Genomic DNA, 22,618 nt, shown 5'->3' with positions numbered 1-22,618 from the left:
AAAATTGCTTCCCAAACCGGTTTTGTAGAGATAAAAGTTACACGAACATCTTCACATTATTTTAGCCGTGTAAAGAATCTAGAAACACGGTAGCCACTCTCTGTGAACTATGTAATGCTTTCTCTGTCAACTCAAGACAAAATTCAATAAACGGGAAACATGGGGCGACACACTCTGGAATAACGGGCCTGGGTAGGGCATGGCGTGTCGGAAAGATCAACTCAAATGAAGAGAGTGAGTGTGAAACATTGACAGAGAGGAAGAGGTGAAGAGATGGAGAGTAATAGCGGCCACTAAGCGTACAGGACATATATCACGCTTGCCTGTTGGAAGGAAAGTCTGGTTGAAGCACGGGACATGGTAGTTATTCAACAAAATTCATTACAGGATCTTTGACCACCATTATATTAGACTTGCCAATGGTTCCCCAAAGGATGCTAATATCTGGTGGAGCCTAATGAGGGCCAACATATAACAGCTTGACGTGCTCTCAATTATTGACGCAACTGGATCTAAAACAACAACCTTGGAGGGAAGAAAGTTGGGTATTAATCCACTCTGACTCTATAGGCAATAACAGATGTTTTGTTGCCAAATAAAAGCAAAGAGCTGTAATATCACAAGAAAGAAAGGGATAGTTTGCCCAAAAATGAATTATCTTTCGATATTTACCCAACCTCATGTCGTGACTTACTTTCATGTCGTGACTTTACACAAAGGAAGATATTTTGAAGAATGTTAGTGACCAAACAACATTGGACAAGATTAACTTCCATGGAATTCCGGAGACCCCTAAGAAATTGCCTCCAGGTATACATTGTTGTGTGTTTTACAGAAGAAAGGGTCATCTATAGGTTCTGAATAAACCTTGAACGCATAGTCTGTAGACTGTAAAAAAGGCTAAGTTAAAGCAATTCTATTTTAAAATAGTCACTCAGTATGGAAAAATAGCAAAGCATGTTTATAACATTTTGGCCTGGTTTCACAGACAAGGCTTAAGGCTAGTCCCAGACTTAACAGTCCTGTCTTAACTGAATATAACTTGCCCATTATTTTGTCTCGAGATGCACACCAGTAAAGCATTCTTTCAAGGGATTTTTTATAAAAGCGAAATAAACATCTTAATTCAGCTAAGCCATAGTCCTGCATTAAGTCAAGCCCTGTCTGTGAAACCGGGCCTTAGTGTCTTGTCATTGAACTCCAACGCAATCGTAGCTTTTTTTTCAGTAAGTTATATGTATTGTTATGATTATTTTTAGTATCAAGGTGTTATCTTAGCAGCATGCTAAAATCAGACTCTATTGAAATCATCTGAAAGCATAAATATAAATAACTAGATGTCGCATTCAAGCGTTTCAGGCATGTAGACGTGTCTGCCATCTTGGAACGGTCCACTGGCGTCACTCAATGTAGACTAGAAAACATCAACACTGCGCTGCACTGCCATAGCTGTAAAACCATTTAAATTCCCCAAAAATGGAATAACTTTTCGTTGGTATCATGTGTTAGTGTAGCAAATAATGGCCCGGTTTCAAAGACAAGGCTTAGTCTAAACCAAAACTATGCCTTAGTTTATATAGGCGCTTTTTTAAATGTCTTAAAAGAAACCATTAAATACTGACGTGCATCTTGAGACAAAACAACGGCACTGACAAATTTTAAGATATGTCAGGACAAGTTATTTTCAGTTAACATAGCTCAAAATTCATTTTAGTCTTGGACTAGTCTTAAACCTTGTCTGTGAAACCAGACTATTATGTTTGACTTTACACAAGAATGTGTAACAAACATATTTTCATCCTACACAGTCAGCTTGATTTTAAGTGTTAACAGACCGGCTCGCACCGCTCCAATATGGCGGACGAGCCACGTATAGCGAACCATAGAAACAGATGCTAATGCGGCATTTAGTTATTTATATCTACGTCTGTAAGTATCAGACGCGATTTCTTTAAGACTGCAAGGGAAGCACAGCTTCCCCTAAAATTGTCAAAAAATGAATGGTCAAATATATGTACTATTATGTTAACATTTTATTGACTAAAAATGCGTTAAACACGTTCATCTCGAACGAAAACAATTTCGTTCAGAATCAGCTACTTAGGTCGGCTGACTCGATTTCCTTCTCATTCATTCCCGTAGCGTACAGTGCATTACTCTGTTGAAGCCCAGCGTCCATTGACTTCAATGGGGCTGCTTTAAACAGTTTTTTTCAGTGCTTAGAAACAAGACGGTCATTGGATAATGCTGCGATTATGTCCCTGGCCCGGACTCCGAGCGTCTCTTTTTAATCCACTTTTATGTCCTAAAACTAGTGGTGGGCCGTTAACGGCGTTAACGCCGTTAACGCAGTGAGACTATTATCGCGCGTTAAAAAAATTGTCGCCGTTATTCTATTCTCAAAGTTGGGTTGGGAGCTGGGTCTACGCAAGCTATGATGACTTTCACCTTGATATTTTAGCGCGGATGTATACCAGCTTAACTGCACTGTACGGGGCGAGAACGAGATTTTTCAACTCGCGTGATTCGCGTCATTCGCGGAAGCAGAAGCAGCCTCATCATCTCATAACCAGGGCTTCATTCGCGCGATTCGCGCAGCAAGTAGGTCTATTGGCTCTTTTCATTAACATATAAATCACTCGCGCTTGACACGCCATTCGCGTTTGGTCTGAACACAACATAACGTTACTGTGAAATTACCGCATCAAACGTGACGTGCTAACATGGATGCAGCTATGAAGCCGTCGGGTTTGCTTCAGGGAATATTAATTTTTAAGAAGCTTCCCAATAGAAACATCGACAAGACTAAGGTTGTTTGCACCTTGTGCAATGCGGAATTGGTTTAAAAAAAACACTTTCTCTCAACAGGTAGTGGTCTAGCTTTAGTTGAAACCAGTATCTTTGTATTGAGATCTAATGTATTATGGCTCCTGTATGACATATCGCTTGTTGCTCCCTCACTCTTTGTAAGTCGCTTTGGATAAAAGCGTCTGCTAAATGACTAAATGTAAATGTACTGTAGGAGCTCTTCCAGTCTCAAGTACCACCTAAATGGAAATCATCCCTTAGCTAATGCGGAAGTAAACACAAGTTCATCTTATTGAACATAATTTAATTTTCATCACCAATTATCATAGTAGAACAGCTTTCTCAAGCAGTTTGTGATGCATTTTGGAAACAGTAGATGAGCCCCTGGTCTAATGCGCCACCTGGCTTGAGAAACCCGTTCTCAAAGACTTACTTTTAGTCATTATTTGGGTAGCACACATATTCTGAGTGCCTTCGGCAGAATTCAAATGAGCCATTTTAATCTAGATTAATCTAGATTAATTTTGGAATTAATCTAGATTAATCTAGATTAAAAAAATTAATCTATGCCCACCACTACCTAAAACGCTCGTTTTCTGGGGTCGACAGCTTATAAAAACGTATTTCTTGTTTTTTTTGCAATAAATCATAAATGACAAGGGGGCGGCAGCTTCTCGCAATGCAAAGAGACGGTTGGTGTGGGCGTGGGCGTGGTCTTCAGATTATGACGCGTATCACTCTGCGTCTCCATTTCCAACTCAGTCCCATCGCGGATATTGCATGTGTAGTCGAAAGACAAACTGCTGCAACCTTCATCGTATATTTCACACAATTTCACACCACATTCATTGTTTCAGTTTCACATAATTCCCACATTTCCTCCCGTTGAGTTAAATATATATATATATATATATATATTAGATCGTTTGTTCATTTATTCATATATTCTGAACTAGCCAGCTAGCAAACTGCACACGATGGCAGACAGTGCTAATATTGTCGACCTGATTTTGGCAAAGCCATTAGAAACTCTTCCTTACGAGGAGAAACTTAGAATTAAACAGCAGGGCAGATCAACACCTAAGATTGATTTAGTGCAAAAGATAGGAAAAAGTAACAGGTCTTTTCTGCTCTCCTGGTATGACAGAGTTAGCTGGCTGACTGGAAGTGCTGTGAAAAAGAAACTGTACTGCTGGCCATGTCTCTTGACATGGGTTACAGAGCATTTTCTTGAAAAGGAACGTAGGGCAGAATTTACATATAAATAAATGGACAATTTTTATGATTTAGGCCGAAAATGAGCTTCCCCTCTTTAAAAGATCAGCAGCCGCCACTGGTAAGTATGTATCCAATGTACTGCGGGAGAGATTTTTGTTTCAAGCATATTCATTACATTCTTGACACTCTTTAAATATGTCATAGATGAAATCAGAGAGATGGTTAACAAACCTGTGTAGCGTATTTTAAAGCCTTTCTTGCTGGTCGCATGATCGGTTGACCATCTGAGGTAAAGCTGATTTGTTTTGCTAGTGAAATTCAATTGCGTGGAATGGTTCCCACTCAAAGCCACCAACAGCGGGCTCTGTCCAGATGGCCCTGGTAAATAAAACATCACAAACACAACAAATAAAACTGAATATTTCATCCAAAATGCAATAACATGAAACATGCTTATTTTATAAGAAAAAGCTTATAAGAAATGATACAAAGAATCAGTGTGTAGAGAAAAAAAGTTATATAATTACATTTTATTTTCACCCACTAAACTGCAAATCATTACTTTCAGTCATAATAGATATAAAAGTACTGTATTATGCGCCCACAAGTTTAAGTAGATGTCAATCAGATTATTTCCCGTTTTTCATATGTGTAAAGATTCACATTTTAGAAAGGGAACAGGTTTACCATCAAATATTTCCAGTTCGTCAAACTGTTTCTCACTCTGGAACATTTCCACATAGATGGCGATGGTGAAGGTGGGCAGAACTCTGATGATCCAAGAGCAGGTCTGAGAATTGGGGTAGTTTTTTGGAAAGCCGGGACTCAGGATCACCCCAGAGGAAGCGGATCGCTCTTCATTGGCAGGACACTGAGCTGTAGCATATATAGAGCAAACACAGCGATTACGGCTATTAGTAGCGAATAATGATTCGTTAACTAACAAAACACAAGGTCTCAGAGTATTTCAGTACAATGAGGAAAGTTTAAAAACTTTCTTTAACATGCACAGAAGCTTCTCCCGGTTTCGCCTCAGGGGCTGCGAGCCGAGGTTTGAGGAAGCTACAAAGTAAGCCGGAGCTTTTTGTTAATCCGCCTTGTGGGCGAGGAGGAGGAGGAAACAAACTAGGAGAACTATCGCTTCTTCGTGGCATTGTACAGAAAGTACAGACACGGCAAACTGCTCAGATTTACAACTGAAAGCCCTACTGAGGAGAAGCGGAACGTTTTTTCCCACCACTTGCTCCCAAGACAGCTGTCGGCTAGTGTCTGTTTGTTGAAGTACAACAATGCAGTGCTTCCTCTTGGGCATTTTCAGCCATCTTTTCAAGTATTACATTTTTACAGGCTCTAGGCGTCACAATAATGATCCAGCATTATTACTTCAGACGCTTGAAAAGATAATATGTGGTCGTAAAATTCAAAAAAGTAAAACCCTAAATATGGGAATAGTTTGATAATACATCCAAATTATAAAAATAATAATAAAAAAAGTATCGACATCTGCTCTGATCATAAATACAAATGAACACAAAAGTACGAATTATGCTTAAAGATGGCCAGATGGCCCGGGACAAGTGTGACGATGTTTGGGGCCAGATGATAGAATTGATGGTCCTGTTGATCCTGTTGCTTATGGAAATGAGCTTGTTGGTCTTCAATCCTGAGCTGGTTTCTCTAATGCTGTTGCACTGGGAACACTAGTGGTTTATGTGGTCACAAAGGTCACATTACTGTATGTAGCCGGCTGATTTGATTGAAGTTTTGTTGAAATTGCAAGATGACTAATGGTAGCCATTTAGATTTGGATGGATTGTAAACAAATCAGTAATGTTTCGTGCCATATGCCATCATTTGTGAAGTTTATAGCTGTTACAGACTTACATAATAACTGTCAAGCTATTATTGCAAATGATATAAACAAAATCAACAACAATTTCTTTTTTAGTGTGCAGGCTGACTAAAAGTAATGTGCAACATTTCCGCTTCAAGTATGATTAGGGGTATCAAAATAGTTCTATGCGTGTTGTGTAGTCATGCTCAGGTTTGGGAAGAACTAATATATATCTGTGAATTTTGTGAAACTTGTGTAAAACCCTTAGGGCCCTATCGTACACCTGGCGCAAGCCGCAGCGCAAGTGTTTTTGCTAGTTTCAGTCTGACGCAGCTCTCATTTTCCCGTCCTGCGCTGTGTTGTTTAAATAGCAAATGCATTTGCGCTCATTTGTGCGCCCATGGGCGTGTTGGTCTAAAAAAGGGGGGTTTTCAGGCGCATTGTTGGCGTGTTGCTATTTTGAGGAACTGAAAATAGACTGCAAAATGTTTGTGTTATTTAAAGAGCGCGTTTGTAGGATATGTGCTTTCACTTTATTTATTACACAGAGGGAAGTGCAACAGCAAACAAACATGCCAAATATAAAAGTAAATTGAGTACAATGTAAAAGATGATTATAGTGGACATAAAGATAGAAAATCCGGCTGGTCATGTAGATGCATTTCCTCTCTGGAGAAGCGTCCAGTCTTTGCTATGGCAAGGGCCGGCATTTAAATAGCAAATCTGATATGAGACTCTGATTGGTTTACTGCACGTTCCCCCCCAAAAACACCCATCAGGACTCGGGACAACCCGCTAAGACCATTCAACTGGGCGCGCCAACCGTTTTTCCGTCGTTTAACTGGCAAGAGTGGATTGAAACACATCCTGAGTCCATCTGCGCCCTGCGCTTTAGACCATGCGCTTAGATCATTAAAATAGGGCCCTTGGAATTATGGGGGGCACAATCTGAACTGTATATTTGATTAGTTTAAAAGGTCTTTGATACACTCATATAAATAGTGTAAAAGCAAACCTTTTCTAAGGCATCAATCAATTTATCATTTTAGCAGGAAAGTTTCATAATTGGGCCAACAACTAAAAACTCTTGACAAGTGCATGTTTGTTGAATGTTTTGTTCTTTTGTTGTTGACTTCTCTCTCAGGTAGTTACTGTGTTTCAGCGGCACACTGCGGCAAATGCCACCTGCTTTATGAATATTAATGATTGTATTATCCACCCAAACTGATTTGCAGGTGAGTGCCAACAGCTGGTCAGCTCATTACCAATAGACACATTATAAAAGTTAAAGTGTGTGTGGGGGTAAATGTGCCATTGCCACGCCAGTGACTGTTACAGTATGTACCAGATCAATGGCATCAAATAGCTTTAAACTGTCACATCTATCTGTATATGTCCAGCAGTATTATGTGCACGGCTCCGTCTGTCTGTGAGTGGAAGGACTTGATTCCTGACCTTTCTCTTGTTCTCTTCAGCAGAATCATCATCATCATCTTGCCAGCTCTCCCTCTTTTGTAATCACCTTTGTCATTTCACTTCTTGGCTGCACTTGATATCAGAAAACCTTGTCCAGGTGACATTTACCCAAAGTCACCAAATTATTTAATCCATCTATCAATTCATATACACGTCTTAAAGTACATTATGAAAACTAACTCTGTATCTGAGTTTCTTAGAAATTTTACCTAATTTTTTTTTGTTGTTGCTAATTTTGAATTTTAATTTGTTTCATAAGTAATCAATTTAAGTAAAGCCAGAGATTTTTTTTAAAGGCAGTATAATCCCTAAAATTAACATTCTAGTCAATTTAATAATAAATATTTTATGATAATAATAATAATTGTATTGTGTTATTTTTTGTTTTAGAATTGTTCTTGAATTAAAATAATGTCCCTATAGAGCAATGTTTCTAAATCGGGGATAAGCGGGCCCCTAGTGGTCCGTGGCGTCATTGCAGGGGGTCCATACAACCCTTTAAAAAGGTTTAAAAATTAGGTATTATCATACGCAATTTTAATAATAAATCACAGTAATACATTGACAAAAATATTAAATAGTCGAAAATATATAGTTTTTAAGTCGTAATTTCGTATTTGCCGCCATTTTTATCATTCAAGTTAACAGCTAACGTTTACAAAGTGTTGTCTTTTCATCTGAGAAATACACCAAGGCTAGAGAAGCCAATATGGACAGGTGGCTTAAAAAATCTGATGGGCCTACAACCAGTGGGCCTGACACAAGCCAGGACACAACCAGCGTTCCAGAGAAGCTATGAAAAATTGACAACACAAAAACAAGTCAGTATCAACACAGCTAAAAATCGGTTGGGTTTACCACAACAACGACTGAGCCCCCACAACCGCTATGTTTTCTATGTGTTGAGGTCCTGTCTATCACACAATGAAACCATCTCATTTACAACGTCATCTGAGAACTAAACACTTGATATGTGTAGGAAGATCGGCAGACTTTTTTTACAGAAAACTTTCTGAGTTCCAGAAGAGTCAAGACAAGTTAAAAGCATAAAGTTAAACTGCATCATATGAGGAACCTTTGCGTGTGGCTAAATCTTTAAAAAATATACGCAATTGGAGAGGGACTAATAGTGCCAGCAGCTGCCATCCTAGCCGAAACAATCTTAGACAAGATCACAGCCAAAGCGATTCAAAAGGTGCCTTTATCCAATGACACTGTATGCCGTCAAATGGATGATATGTCTACGGATATCGTCAGCCAGGTGGTGGAAAAATTTAAGCGGGCTCGACGAGTCAACCGACATTAGTGGTGAATCAGAATTAGCTGCATTTGTTCGCTTTAAAGACACGGTTGATATTACCGAGCATATTTTGTTCTGTAAACCAATACTAGCCCCAACCACGGTGAGGACATTTTTAATGTCGTGGAGTCGTTTTTCATAGAGCACTCGTTGGACTGCCAGCTATGCTTACACATCTGCAATGACGGCGAGGACCCGTGGCTTCATCTCCCTGGTGCAAAGCAGGTTATAAAACAATTCGCTTCGTAATTCACAAGGAAGCTTTAGCTTCAAAAAGAATATGCCCCAAATTAAACAAAGTCCTAAAGTCTGCTGTTAAAATCATCGATTTGATCAAATCTCGCCCTCTAAATACCAGGCTGTTCAAAAAACTCTGCGACGCCGTGGGATCTGAGCAGCAGAAATTACTGCTACATACAGATATTCGCTGGCACTCAAGGGGAAAAACACTTCAGAGACTGTTTGAGTTAAGAGAGCAAGTTAGTTGTTTTCTCTCTGACCACTTGCATCCACTTGCAGCACAGCTAAAGGACTTCAACTGGGTGGCCTACTTAGCTTACCTGGCAGATGTTTTTTGTAGGCTGAATGACTTGAACTTGGAATTAGAATGAAAAGACAAATCTTTCCTACACCTGTATGATCAAGTTTCAGGTTTCATAAAGAAAATTGACCTCTGTGTTAGGATATGCCAGGATGGAGATGTCAGCAGTTTCCCTCAGATGAACACGTGCATTTTTAATGATGGAGCTGATAAAGTGAGCATTCTACAGACATTAAAGACACACTTTACACTGAGTTCAAGCCATATTTTCCTGACATGGAAGTTAAGAATACTGCACTTGACTGGGCAAGGAATCCTCTCGTGGCTACCTGCACCCAAACCACCCCTGTCAGTCTCCAGGAAAGACTCATGGATACACCACTGACAAAGTGTAGGTGGGTCAATGACAAATAAGAAAATGTCAGGTGGTGCGACCATATATTAATTTAAAATAATATACATTTAATGTATTTAGCACTGAGTATTTTTCCCCTCATATATAAGAAATTTAACATAAAATCATGCCAAAATATTTTATTAAGAATTTTATTGAGAAAATTAACATTTATTTCTCAGTTTTGTTCTCTGTTTGTATGTTCGGATGGTCGCACCACCTGACATTTTTGGTCTTTCAAACACCAAAACTCAAAAAATCTATTGAATTTCAATAAAATGAAAAGGGTTTCTTATAAAGGACATATTGTAGATCCATTTGATATATAACATGTATTTATTCAAATTCTTTTTAGGAAAATAATGAATTTGGACACAAAACACGTCATTGACCCAGGTGCAATCCCGAAAAGGAGTACCTAGATGTTGAGAAACATGTTATTTACCAACTGCTATCTTTTGGATTTACCTATTTATGTGAGGTAACATTTTCCGCCATGGTTCATATTAAGACAAAAGAGAGAAACAGACTCAGTTTGGAGCCTCATTGCAGCTATTGCCACACTTCATCCCAGGATTCAACAGCCTACTTGTGATAAACAAGTACAAATTTCACATTAATATCATGATATTATCACTTATTGCAGTAACATTCAGATGAACACTGTTGACAGATTATTGTTTCTTACTATAGTACCAAGACAGAATTCAATGAGAATAAAGTTATGATTGGTTGTGTGTTGTATATTTTTGTGTGTATTGAATAATTTGAATGTAATTTGAATTGGAAAGTGCACTGTTTGAGTTGAGGATGCAACAAGTACAATTTTCATATTATATAAAATGAATTAGCATCGATTGCGATAACATTCAAATGAACATTTTTGACAAATGAATGCTGCTTTTGTTAAAAAAATTACGTGATGACAACGATGCTGTTATGATTGTGTTTGTATTATGTAATATAAAAATAAATTACTAATTTTAATCCAACTAAAAACAATAACATGGCCAGGTGTATAGATATAAAACATTAGTAAACATGTTACTATTACTAATCTGAAATAATTTAGCTGTTAATTGTGAAAATGTTTGTACGGAGAGTGGGAGCAGGGTTTGGGGGTCCATAAGGTTGCTTTGAGATATGCTGGGAGTCCAGTACTTATAAAAGGTTTAGAACCACTGCTATAGAGCAACAACAGGCTTAAAGGGATAGTTCACCCAAAAATTTAAATTCTGTCATCATTTTCTCACCCTCAGGTTGTGAGAACCTGTATAAATGTCTTTGTTCTGCTAAACAGGAAGGAAGATATTTGGAAGAATGTCACTGATCTGTTTGGTTACTGACATTCTTCCAAATATCTTTTGTTATGTTATTAGAACAAAGAAATGTACACTGGTTTGGAACAATCTGAGGAAGAGTAAATGACGACAGAATGTTCACTTTTGGGTGAACTATCCCTTTAATGTTTTGATCAAATGGATTTCTGAGATTCGAGACTTGAGTCACACATCTTCCCTTACCTTCACAAGTTGGGGACGGACCCTCAAACTGCAGATGAGAGTTCAGCTTACATGTGACCTCATCGCTACCAACCAATGTGAATCCAGGAAAGCATCTGTACCTCACGATGTCACCTGTACGGAGAAATAACCGGCGAATCGCTTTGCTCTCAAACGCTGTCTTTATCACACATTTGCTATTATTGGACAAATGGTCAGTAGTTCCTACCGATTTCATAGTCCTGGTCTTCAAATAGTATCTCCGCTTGTTCGACAGAAGGGGGAGGTGGACATTTCTTCAGCCGATAAGCTGAGGAAATAAAAGAGAGGATTTTAAGCGATTTGCATCTTCACAAACGTGGTAAACACATATAATCGCAGACTAAAAACTCCAATAACAGCGACATACATTTCTATGCATCAGTGAGACTTTTCTTTCGAGAATAAAAGCAGTATTTAAAGCGCCTCTCAAATAAGCCAGACTTGTTGAGAAATAGAAGTCAGAGGGTTTTCATGAAAGACTATTTGATTTTCAAACTCAGATTTTGCAGTGCCGTTCGACACATGCCTGCACGCCGCCACCGTTATCAAAGAGGCCAAAAGAAGCTTCTATTTTTGACTCATCTAAGCTCCAGAAATAATGTTGTGTCATCAGAACCACAGCAGTCATGCCTCCTTAGCGTGTAAAAACAAGATGAATCTCATATTTCAAATATATTTCAGGGCGTGCTTTACGGTCCGCATTGCGCCTCGGCTGCGACAGTTTTCATTCGGAGGTGAAACTAACCGTGGAAATTGAGGACAAAGAATCCACTGGTGGAGAAGTCGCTGTGGAACCTGATAAGAACCTGGTTGAAAGAGCTGTAGGCTGACTCCAGGGCCGTGTTGCCACTGAAAATCCCCAGCTGCGGGTAACTCTGCTCTGGACCGTCCCTGGAAGAAGGAAACGTGTATTGAAATTCCATTACCAACTGTGATCCGGGCGTTAAATGACAAAATAATGCCACGCCATTCAAGAGCGGTTGGAGAAAATTGATTTACTCTTGCATTTATGGAGAGATTGTGCTGACTGTTAAATGTAAGCGTTACATTACCGAACAAAAATAGCATAAATGATGACTTAACAGACTGGTTCACTTGTTTAATGGCTTTTGAAGATTAATGGCCGATATTACCTGGAAAGAGGCTTGAAATGTATATTTTCACCATTGCTGCACTTGGTATTAATCAAGATGGCAGCGGTTCCGATTATTCCGTGGAAATGTTCTCCGTGTTCTCGCTGTGAATATAATGCTTGTAGTTTAACTAAAAAAGATTTCCTACTGTTTTTGCGACTTATAATTAGAAAATTTCAATATATAACAGTGTTCATGAAACTTATTTTTATTTATTATCTATATTTCTTTGAGTCAATTTTAAAATCATTAAGAGATTATTTTATGACGAGCACAGACGTTCCCGAATTCTCATTACTGCTATGTGAAAAATGAACGATATATTATTTAACTTGTACAGTATTTATACATCCTTGCAGTAATTGTTGCACTGCCTTTAATTTATGCTAATTAATATTTAATCACAATCAAATGAGAATCACATAATGAGAAAAAACAAAACATAAAACAGCAGAACATTTGGATGTATCATAATCAACAGAATAAGATAGTAATGAAAACTTGAGGATTACGTCCTGTAAAATCTCTGTAATATCTCAATTATTTCTCCTAGACATCACCATGTAAGAATTCATCACAGATATTTTTCCTGATGCGGAAATCTTACAAATGATCATCTCAACAATGTCACAAACTGAGCTCAGATCTGCAATTTAAGAAACTATTGTGGAAGGTTTCGATATGAACTTATCAAATATTACTTTACATTCTTTTGACAGCTTCATACTCTTCATGTAGTTTAAATTGTCTCATTCGTTTCTGTTTTTATTCATCCCAAGCTATTTTAAGAGAAGCATCTGAGACTAAGTTGATCCTTAAAGGGAATGTTGGTTACAAACGTTCTTCCAAACACCTTTGTGTTCAGCAGAAAAAGAGAATTTCTACAGGTTTGAAACATCTTGAGGGTAAGTAAATAACAACATTTCTTTTGGGTAAGTGAAAGACAAAAACATCAAATCTTATTTAAGAGCAGCTACAGATTTGCCTCTAGGATACTTTGGAAAACATTGTTACAATACAAAATGTTACCCTAACAGTGTTAAAATACGGCACATATTTTTAGACATGAGAATAACTTCACTGCAAAGCTTTTGAATTATTATAATTCTGAAGTCACGCTGCACAGCGACCACCAAGAACAAATATTGGTAAACAAAGCGACGCTCGATCTGGGTAATGATCCATTTAAAGCACGACAGCAATAGCAACATTAGTCTAGTTTCTCTTAGCTTAAATTATTGTTTTGGTCTGATTTGAGTTTGGCTCACCAGATGGCAATGTAGTCGGTAACAGGCTCTGTCTGGAGCAGGGTGAAGTTGATGTAAACCCCATGACCATGGGGCACAGTGATGAGCCAAGTGCAGTCCTGAGAGTCCGGGTACTCGTTTGGGTAGTCGGGGGAGAAGATGGTGCCGTTTGGAGCCGTCACATTGTAGCCACAGGGAGCTGCGTGGAGATGTAAGCATTACTCGACCGTGACTGCATTACTAATCTTGCCGAATACTGCTTGGAAACTAAACACGAGAAAGAGTTACGAACTCCCAATGAATTTTCAACTAATCTTCAATCATCTTTATGACAGTTCATAGTGACCACGGCTGTCAAGCTCCAGAGAGGACCGCAAAAGACCATTCATGTAATATTTGAATAGGCACTATGACACATACTGTACGCCACTTTCCCAGCCTTAGAACCTTTGACGGCTTTCTGTGAGGAACACAGAGTTTTTTTCCCCAAAAATGTTCAGTGCCGCTTTCAAATTTGAGTCTTCATCACACATTTTCAGACATTTGGATGGTCAAACTTTTGACCATTTTTTTTTGCACAAGACTTGCCTGAAGTTTTAATTAATACCGTGTTTTCTGTATTACACTCTCAAAAAAAAAAAAACTTAGCCTTGATAAGAGCTTATGGCTAAAAAGTAAAAATAAGAAGAACAATTTTAGAGGCTGGTTGAAAATAAGGAGAGAAGATACTGGAACAAAGCTTCAAACACAACAAATCACTTACAAAAAAACAGTCTTAACAGAGGTTCAGAATTTGCAATCGGAAAAGTGGGAGTAATGAGTTGAGCGACTGATCGATATAAGACAGGTCGGCTTTCACACTACACTACCCACGCTAATCATCAAGGCTACAATTGAGAACGGCTCCCAGTAGCATACGTCTCCACTGCCCGGCTCGTCAAAGCGCGTTCTAAAGATGCTTTTTAAACTCAATGGTTCTTATTGTATTAGTGATACAAAGTAAAACTTCGGTTAAAGAGCATAGTTAAAAAGGCTTTTGGGACAACACAATAACACCTTTGTAATTCTGGAAAAGTCAGGGAATTATTGATGTCCCCTGTTTTAAAAGTTAAAGTGGGCTGAAAGTAGCAGTACGCCGATCCAGAACACCATGTACCAACCAAAGGGAGAGCAGAACTAAAAGGAACTAAACTCTTTACCTTCGCAGCGAGGGAACGGCTGGTTCCACTTCCGGTTGACTCCATGCTGGCACGTTAGCACAGGATGGCCGACCAAAACGTATCCGGGGAAGCACTCAAACGTTATGGACTGGCCCGCGTTGAAATCGTTGTTTGTGATGTAGCCGTTGTGAAACGGATATGGGTCTTGACAATTGTTTAATTCATACGCTGAAGGAAGGAAAATACAAATGGAATAAAATGAATTTAATACTGAGCCAATCTCCCACACTGCTTACTATCGACTGATTTTGTAAATATATTTATTTATCTTCCAACATGCGTATGAAAACATGAATCAGTATTCCGGCCCGCACAGGCCCGTCTAGAAGCGTACATCAGGGCCCTTTTAACCCGGAGCAGAGCGGATGAGAAAAAGGGAGATTCGAACGGTCTGACCTACAAGTGAGGCGACCAGACAATGGCGAGTTATTTATATCAAGTGGAATCCGAGTGCACGTCCAAATGCACCGTCTTATTGATTTCAAAATGCTTTCAAGACCCCAGCTGTCATAATGGAGTGTCCTCACTGTGATCTAAAGGGATGTGAATCTTTAGATTTCCAATGGCCCTGGTAAAAGGCATTCAAGAACCGGTCCCAAATCAAGCAAGGCAGAAGTTTGAAAGGAAAGATGGGGCTGTATGCAAATGAGGCATGTCCATTCACCCACCTTGGTAAGTAAGTTTGAAGCCCTGTCTGTTTTCGGAGTGGTCGCTGTAGAAGTGGATGACGGTTTCATGCGTGCTGCTCAGCAGAGGGGGCGGGAGCTGGCTGCCGCTGAACTGACCAATCAGCGAGCTGGTGTGGTGCGGCCCGTTGCGAACCTCTAAAAAATCGTGGTTGTCCTCAGAGGTGAAGTTGAGGAACTGGATGTGCGCCCCTGTGGAGTGAACAAACATTCACCATGTCGAAATTTGTTACATTTTACATTACAAGTTACATTTAAGAATCAACAAGAATTATTGATTTTATTTTGTTTACTGGTTTGTTTTGGCGTTATCTGACAACATTCCACATCACAAGAAATCTGCATTTGGTTAGTAGCCTAGAAACAGTGCAACATCTAAAATGCCCCTTCATTTCACTCGATTTCGAAAACGCAGATTTTTAATATTGTGTCATACTTTTGGACTCCACTATAAGACTCACACTGTGATTTTGCTATTATTTTGTGAGGACAGTGTTTCTTAGTAACTACTCCAGAGCTGCTTATTTCTGCCTCTGCCGCTCGCGCTTTTAATCAAAAGAAAACCCCAAAACACTGAAACGCATCACTCTCCAAGCTGCCAGAAAGATGCAACTGTGAAAAATTACAATTACACGCTATTAACTACACCTCGTCTTAAACAATTATCCCTTCTTTGTCTCCAACCGAAACATTTGCGATGATCTTGATATTAGTTACACAGAAAGAGGACTGCTGGATGCTCCGACAACAAATGATTCACTGTTTGATGCTCTTAGGCTGGAAGCTGGCACTGAGAAATGTCCTAGGCGGTTGTGTGAAAGATTAGCTTTATTGTCATTCTGACGCGGCTCTATCCTCTAACTGCACTTAACTCTACCTATTCAGACTGTCCTAAAAGCTATAATCAGCATCCACAAAGCCTTCTGTGTGGCTTATTCAAATGATTGTACCCTGTTAACAGTAAAAGCTAATGCATTTTTTGCTGCGCGGCACAAACATGATCGTTCTTGCCGTAGCGTGCGCGAGGGCTGCTTGATAAGCCAGAAAATTGCTTCTGGATATCTCAATGTTACATTGTTTTCTTCCAAGTTCGAGGGGAGTGGAGGAGAAATAGTTGCGCTCGGGGATAACTGTGAATGTCTTTTTCAAACCACATGCAATTACCTTGTTAACATTGGGAATTACTCTTTTGTTCTTTGCCCATTTGAACTGGAAGGTGGGAGTTCAAAGAGTCGAATCAAATGGCAAAGTCTCAAAAGTTGAGAGAAACCAAACCAAAAAACAGCCTCGTGTTGAGTGGAAGAACAGAGTGTCAAATCGACACAAGGTTGTTGGTTATTTTCGTGGTAACTACCTGACGCATGAGTTCCTACCGCACATTAAAGTTAATGATACATTCAATGAACTTAAAGTCAGCTCTTAGCGTTGAACGGAATGTGACAATTTGCAGTAGAAAGGATTTACATTCACAATGGTTTTCAATAAGTTATTGCATGTGAGCTCTGAATTTAAGGAGGAAACATTCTTGAAAGCTCTGTGGGGTGATGACACTGAATGACCTACTGAAATAACCCTTCTGAGCAAGCGATTTACAAAAAAATCCATCAAATTTCTAGCACTACTTCATTGAAAATAGATGACTGTGAGGTTGCCGTTCCATATATAGTTGTGTTGTGTGTGTTTTTTACTCTACACCAATAGTTGTTCAAGAAAACATTGTGGAAAACTTTTACTATTTTTGCAACATCCGATTGCATTCCAGCTCTTACACTATAGAATAATGTAGTTAAAGTCAACATGAAACTCTTGTAAATCAAAGAGGACGTACAGTTCAATGAGAACGAAATGTAGTCCTCAATAAACGTCTTTCATTTAAATAGAAGATTACTCTCTTTTGTATCATCTGGCAAGGTGTACCTCAACTACCAACTTGTAATAAGAATGTACATGGACTCAATTTAATTTCCATGTTGACTTGAAGTTGCTTTTTTGGTCATAATAAATGAGTACGACATGAAGTGTGCGACACTACAGGGATCAGAGTGCTTTAGAGATGGTGTCGAAGTCTTAATCTCCAGACTGCTGATTCAGTAGCGGCTCTCGGTGCACTCACCGTATCCGATGGATAGCACTATCCTCCAGGTGCAGTCCAAGTTTCCGGGGTAGTTCCCGGGGAAACCCGGGCTTAGGATCACATTAGTCATCTCGTGCAGGGTTCCGCCGCACTTTGCTGCAGAACGGAGAAACAAAACCGTCAGTCAAGATGTCAGAATAATAAAAAGCATGAAAACGCATACAGTGCAAATTCGTATCCATGGGGACCAGGGGTGTTAGTATGGAAAGATGTGTACCGATACAAAGCGGAGGGGGGTAGTTCCATCGCCGCACGGTTCCGGGCATACACGTTATGTGAGAATGCCCCTGAAAAACAACAGACATACAACATTGGAATAGCAGGTGAAGCGTAAATACATTTGGCAAGGTGGCAAGCAGTTTGGTGCGACTCACCTGAAGCACATATCCCGGCTCACAGCTGAATGACACAACTTCATTCACCATGTACCTGTCACCATGCTTGATGCCGTTGGCAGGGACTACGGGTTCTGGGCAGGTGGTCAGACCCACAGCTGAATGAATCAGAGAGATGTCAAGACGTGCTTTTAGGCATCAGTGACCCACAGCAAATTTCATTGAAAATGGGTTAAAACACAATTAACAGCAACTCATACTGTGAAATGTATCATCAGAGGATTGGCAGGAAAGCATTTACAATTTGATGGTCTCAGCATGCCCAAGTCAAACAGTCATTGTGTACCCTTAATGACTATTTTGAATGAACGTCAATGTCATTTCTAGTGAATGCAACATGGAAACACTTTTGTTGCAGAAATGCACAATGGGCAACTATTTCTGATATCAGTCACAGAACAAAGACACATTTAATCAATGTACCATTTAATAACACATATGGCAACATGGCTGCCTTCTGTAACCTTTGGTTTTCTAACTCTAAGGCTTTTACAAAGTTTTATGTAAATATACTGTAGGCTTTGACAGATACATTATAGATATAGGTTCAGGATATTATACCATGTATTATATCAAGTACTATCCCATGACAGGAAAACTTATAAACTTAAAATAATCAGAATAACAAGGGAAAATGTGTCCCTTTTAGCTGGACCCTGTAACACACTGTGGTGTGCTAAAGTGTACCCATGAGAGGTAAATAAGGCATTAAAGACATTTTTGGAACGGTGGATGTGCTCTTTGAGGGTTGAGTGCCAAGATAAAGGTAACATTTTTCCCATTTTTACTGTGCATGTTAGCACCTAGTAAATTTGTTGGCGGGATGATGTTGCCATGACGATGGCTGTGGTGTGGCGTATGAGAGCATGCTTTCTGCATTCTGCTTGTTTAGATATGCCACACAGCAGGTGGTATTGCAGCTTTGTGACAGCTCCTCGCTTTCAAAGCATTTTCTGATTTCTCCAAACATCATTCACAAAGTGTTGCTTTTCTGATCATCAGCCAATCAAAGTGCACCACGGTAAAATGTCGGAAAACAAAAGGAGGATGATGAAAATGTTACTTTTATGATCATTGATGGTGAATACTGAGTCAACTCAATGAAAGTGTCTTGAAAGAGTGAGAAAAAGCTTGATCTAAAGTTTATTAAAAAAATATATGACTTGTGTTTTATAATGCAAAGGCAAACATCTAATGTCCATTTGACTCCCATCTCACTCCCTCAGATGATGTACTGGGCTTGGATAGGGCTTATTTCCTACAAACTGAGCCAAAGATGACAGCTTGATGCTGATGGCAATGCAGCTGAATGAAACGTTTTGCCAAGCGTCTCTCTTTCCCAGCTTCACCTTTACTCATAGTCTCACAGTACATCAATATCACATTTCCACCCAACCAGGTGTATAACATATTAGTCAGTTGGGTGGGCTTCTAAATTAGGGAGTACATCTGGACTCTTTTTTTATTATTGCAATTCAGCCGATGGTTAATATGGTTTACTTGGTTAAAGGTCTAAAGTGAAAGTTCAAAATATAAATTATGTTTTCTAAAAAAGTTCTTAGAAAAACAAACAATTCAACGTATATCAGAGTGCTAAGAAAAATCTTAGTAGATAGAATACCAAAAATATATTTAATGTGTGATTTAATTATTCAGTTTGTCATGATTCCTATTCATTTACTTGGAGGGGCGGCGTTTATGATCTATACTGCAGTCAGCCACCAGGGGGCGATCAAATAACTCTGGATTCAATTGTCAGGCAGTGCGGAGACGTTTGGTCTGTACAAAATTACCTAGCATTGCCCTAGCAACCATCCAAACCATCTTAACAATGCCCAAGAAACCGTTTAGAACACCACGGCAAAAGTCGGGACCAGCCATCCATCCATATCCATACATCCATTCCCTTCAAACTTTAATCTTTCAAAGCTTTTTATACATTTGTATCATAGTTTGTCTCGAAAAATAACCATTTTAGTTGCATGTTATGTTTCACTACTCACTAACCAGCCATCTAAACAGAAGAGGGAAATAAACATGGACAAATTAGTCTGTCCGATCCAGAAGGCCACTGTCAGAAATGAACAAATGGGACATGCAAGAAGTGAATTAGGTAGTGTGGTGTATATCAGGCTTGTGTTGAGCACGCTAAAGGTCACAGTCTAAACGGCTTGAAAATAAACACACGTACAACACAATGGCAGCGCTACTGGCTCACAGAGTCAAATGAGAAGCCATCTCTCAATACGCTAGATAAATCTCATTGACGTATGACTGCAGAACAACATTTCAATAACCATTTACAATTATTCAATTTTTGAACGTCTCAAAGCTCAGTTAAATGGTTATCAACTATATACAGTATGTACATCTGTACACTTAAAAATGTCATAGCATTGCCATAGAAAATACACTGTTGTGTTGACTTTACTTACAATACTGTATTTGTGTATATTTTTGTATCATGGTCTTTAAATAAATTCAACTTAATTACATTTTAAATTAAAATAACAAGAAATCTTTGTTGCGTGATCAGAAATATATGAGTTTACTTGACCCTATTTACTTAACAGTTACATAGTATGATTAATCAACATTTTCAGGCGCAAGGGCTTATGGGTATTACTGACAGCATTTGTACTGATAACATTAAGTTCATTGCACTGGAAATGTATGTTAGGTTTACCTTATTTTAACTGTGGTGTGTAAAACTCAAATTTTTCCATACACATTTATATTTTTGTGTCGCATGAACAAAGGATTTTAAGTTAAGCTAAAAATGTTATCAATTTGTATATTTTTAAGTAAATGCTACTTAACATTGTATACTGAAAATAAAGAATGGTCGGGACTGAAAAGAGCCATGACTAAAAATGCCCATGTTTATATCAGGCAAGCCTTTATAAGTGTTTCAAGCTTGTAAAGTTGAAATAGATCCCCATTGTTTTCCAATTTTCATCTGGCTGTTTTGGGCTAACACAGATGCCGTGGCCGAGCAAACATTGAGAGCGGGCTGTGCTGTGTCTTTTACCTTCACCCAGCGGCACAACAGCCAGAGGAGAAAGAAGTATGTGCGCTGGTGTCGCTGCCGTGTGTGTTTGGCCACGAAACGTGGCGTGAGCTCTGCTCTGGACTGTTATCAAGGGCAAAGGGTTCAGGATAATGAAAGCGGCGTGGTGCGACACTTTCTCTACTCACTTTTGTACTCCAGGTGAAATCCAGCGGCGACGACACTGATATCTGTATGGAAGTGCAGGTAAAGCTGGTTGGAGGTGCTGTTCAACAAGGCTGGAGCCGTTGTACCTGGAAGATAACAGCAGAAAGGAGCCTGAAGCAGGAAAAGGGCTGGAGTTATCACACTCGGAGAGCCACGTTCTCCATTCTGGTGCCGTACGACACGCGTCGGCTAAATGATGAGCGCACACACAAAGGAACAAAAGGGCAGGGGGAGGCGAGCAGCTGTTAATCACGGCCGGCGAATCGCTCGCGCTCCTGCTCGCTTTGGAGGTCAGCCAAATGAAACCGAGTCGAGTAAAAAAGGACGACGGAAAAGGAAATGTTTGACAGGCGCTAGTCATTGAAGTGTGTCACTATCCTTCTGAGCTCTCATGGGAGAACTTTCATCACGGCTCTGAGGGAAGAGTCACTTGTCATCTGACTAAAAAGCCAAACAGCTTCTGTCACTCTGATTACTTATATGGACAAAACTAGAATATAATATTACTTAAGGATTTGGTAGACTTTTTCCAAAGTTACGCTTTATCCAAAGAGACTTGGATACAGTGCATTTAAGGTATACTCATAAAATATGTATTCTCTGGGAATCACACACAAAGTTAAAATGGACAATTGACCCCAAAACTACAATTCTTTCATTATTTATTCACTCTCATGTCAGTCTTAACCTGTGCTTCTGGGACATTTACAACCTAATTATGTGTAATAATCTACACAATATCAGTCTTCCATTTCTTAAAATGATGTGAACAGAACAACAAATCATATACAGTACAGGTATCAAACAATATGAGACTGAATAAATGACCACTCTTGTGGTTTGGGGATGAACTATCCCTTTAAGAGTTTGACACATTTCTTAGTTTGTACAGACTGACAACAACTGTGCTTACTGCAAAGCACTTACTTAATAGGTATTGTACACCTGTATCAATCCACACTTATGTTTTACAAGACCGTCACCATGAAACGGAAGTTTTGATTGACTTCTTTTCTGTATCGTGACGTGTGTCCGAGTGAGATGGCATTTGAAATTTGAAAAAAAATGTAGGGCGGAGTTTTACTTTGCCTTTCCCTTTTTGATTGGTTTGTTGTAAACTCAGCCCGGAGGCGAGGGCTTAAAATGCCTGGCCATTGGCCAGTCAGTATAGCCCAACCTCTTTTTTCTTGCTGACCTCATTTAGTGAAGAGTTGATGTTGAGAGGGGGAGGAGCTTAACTTTTTTGATTAAAGATTACAAGTGCAAATGAATAAATAAAAAAAATGGTGTTTGCCTCTTTTGATTTCCTGTTTGATTGCATGGTGACTTTAAAGTTTGTGTTCATTTAAAGTTGTGTTCACTATTTGTCATTAAACCATAAACTTTTGCATGATCTTCCAGTTGGAATGATACTGGCACGCAAATTCAGAAATATATCCGCCTAGAAATTAATCCCACTGCTAAAATGACA

The 22,618-nt window shown here is 39.2% G+C and overlaps 1 protein-coding gene across 3 annotated transcripts in view; it reads right to left on the bottom strand.

Moving 5' to 3' along the window:
• Nucleotides 1-22,618, bottom strand: part of csmd1a (CUB and Sushi multiple domains 1a) — a 313,221-nt gene that overhangs the window by 45,164 nt on the left and 245,439 nt on the right. For all 3 annotated transcript variants that reach the window (XM_056760343.1, XM_056760344.1, XM_056760345.1), the window contains exons 37-48: nt 21,129-21,233; nt 17,910-18,028; nt 17,753-17,822; nt 17,515-17,631; nt 15,384-15,593; nt 14,695-14,883; nt 13,517-13,694; nt 11,861-12,006; nt 11,303-11,383; nt 11,095-11,208; nt 4,714-4,902; nt 4,258-4,404 (exon numbers count right to left, since the gene is read on the bottom strand). In XM_056760343.1, coding sequence (XP_056616321.1) covers nt 4,258-4,404; nt 4,714-4,902; nt 11,095-11,208; nt 11,303-11,383; nt 11,861-12,006; nt 13,517-13,694; nt 14,695-14,883; nt 15,384-15,593; nt 17,515-17,631; nt 17,753-17,822; nt 17,910-18,028; nt 21,129-21,233 — 1,665 coding nt within the window. The remainder of the gene's footprint in view (nt 1-4,257; nt 4,405-4,713; nt 4,903-11,094; nt 11,209-11,302; nt 11,384-11,860; nt 12,007-13,516; nt 13,695-14,694; nt 14,884-15,383; nt 15,594-17,514; nt 17,632-17,752; nt 17,823-17,909; nt 18,029-21,128; nt 21,234-22,618) is intronic.

This window comes from Triplophysa dalaica, chromosome 11 (genome assembly GCF_015846415.1).
Source record: "Triplophysa dalaica isolate WHDGS20190420 chromosome 11, ASM1584641v1, whole genome shotgun sequence".
Taxonomy (NCBI): domain Eukaryota; kingdom Metazoa; phylum Chordata; class Actinopteri; order Cypriniformes; family Nemacheilidae; genus Triplophysa; species Triplophysa dalaica.
The sequence above is the reverse complement of the archived record's forward strand: the minus strand, read 5'-3'. Positions and strand labels throughout refer to the sequence as shown.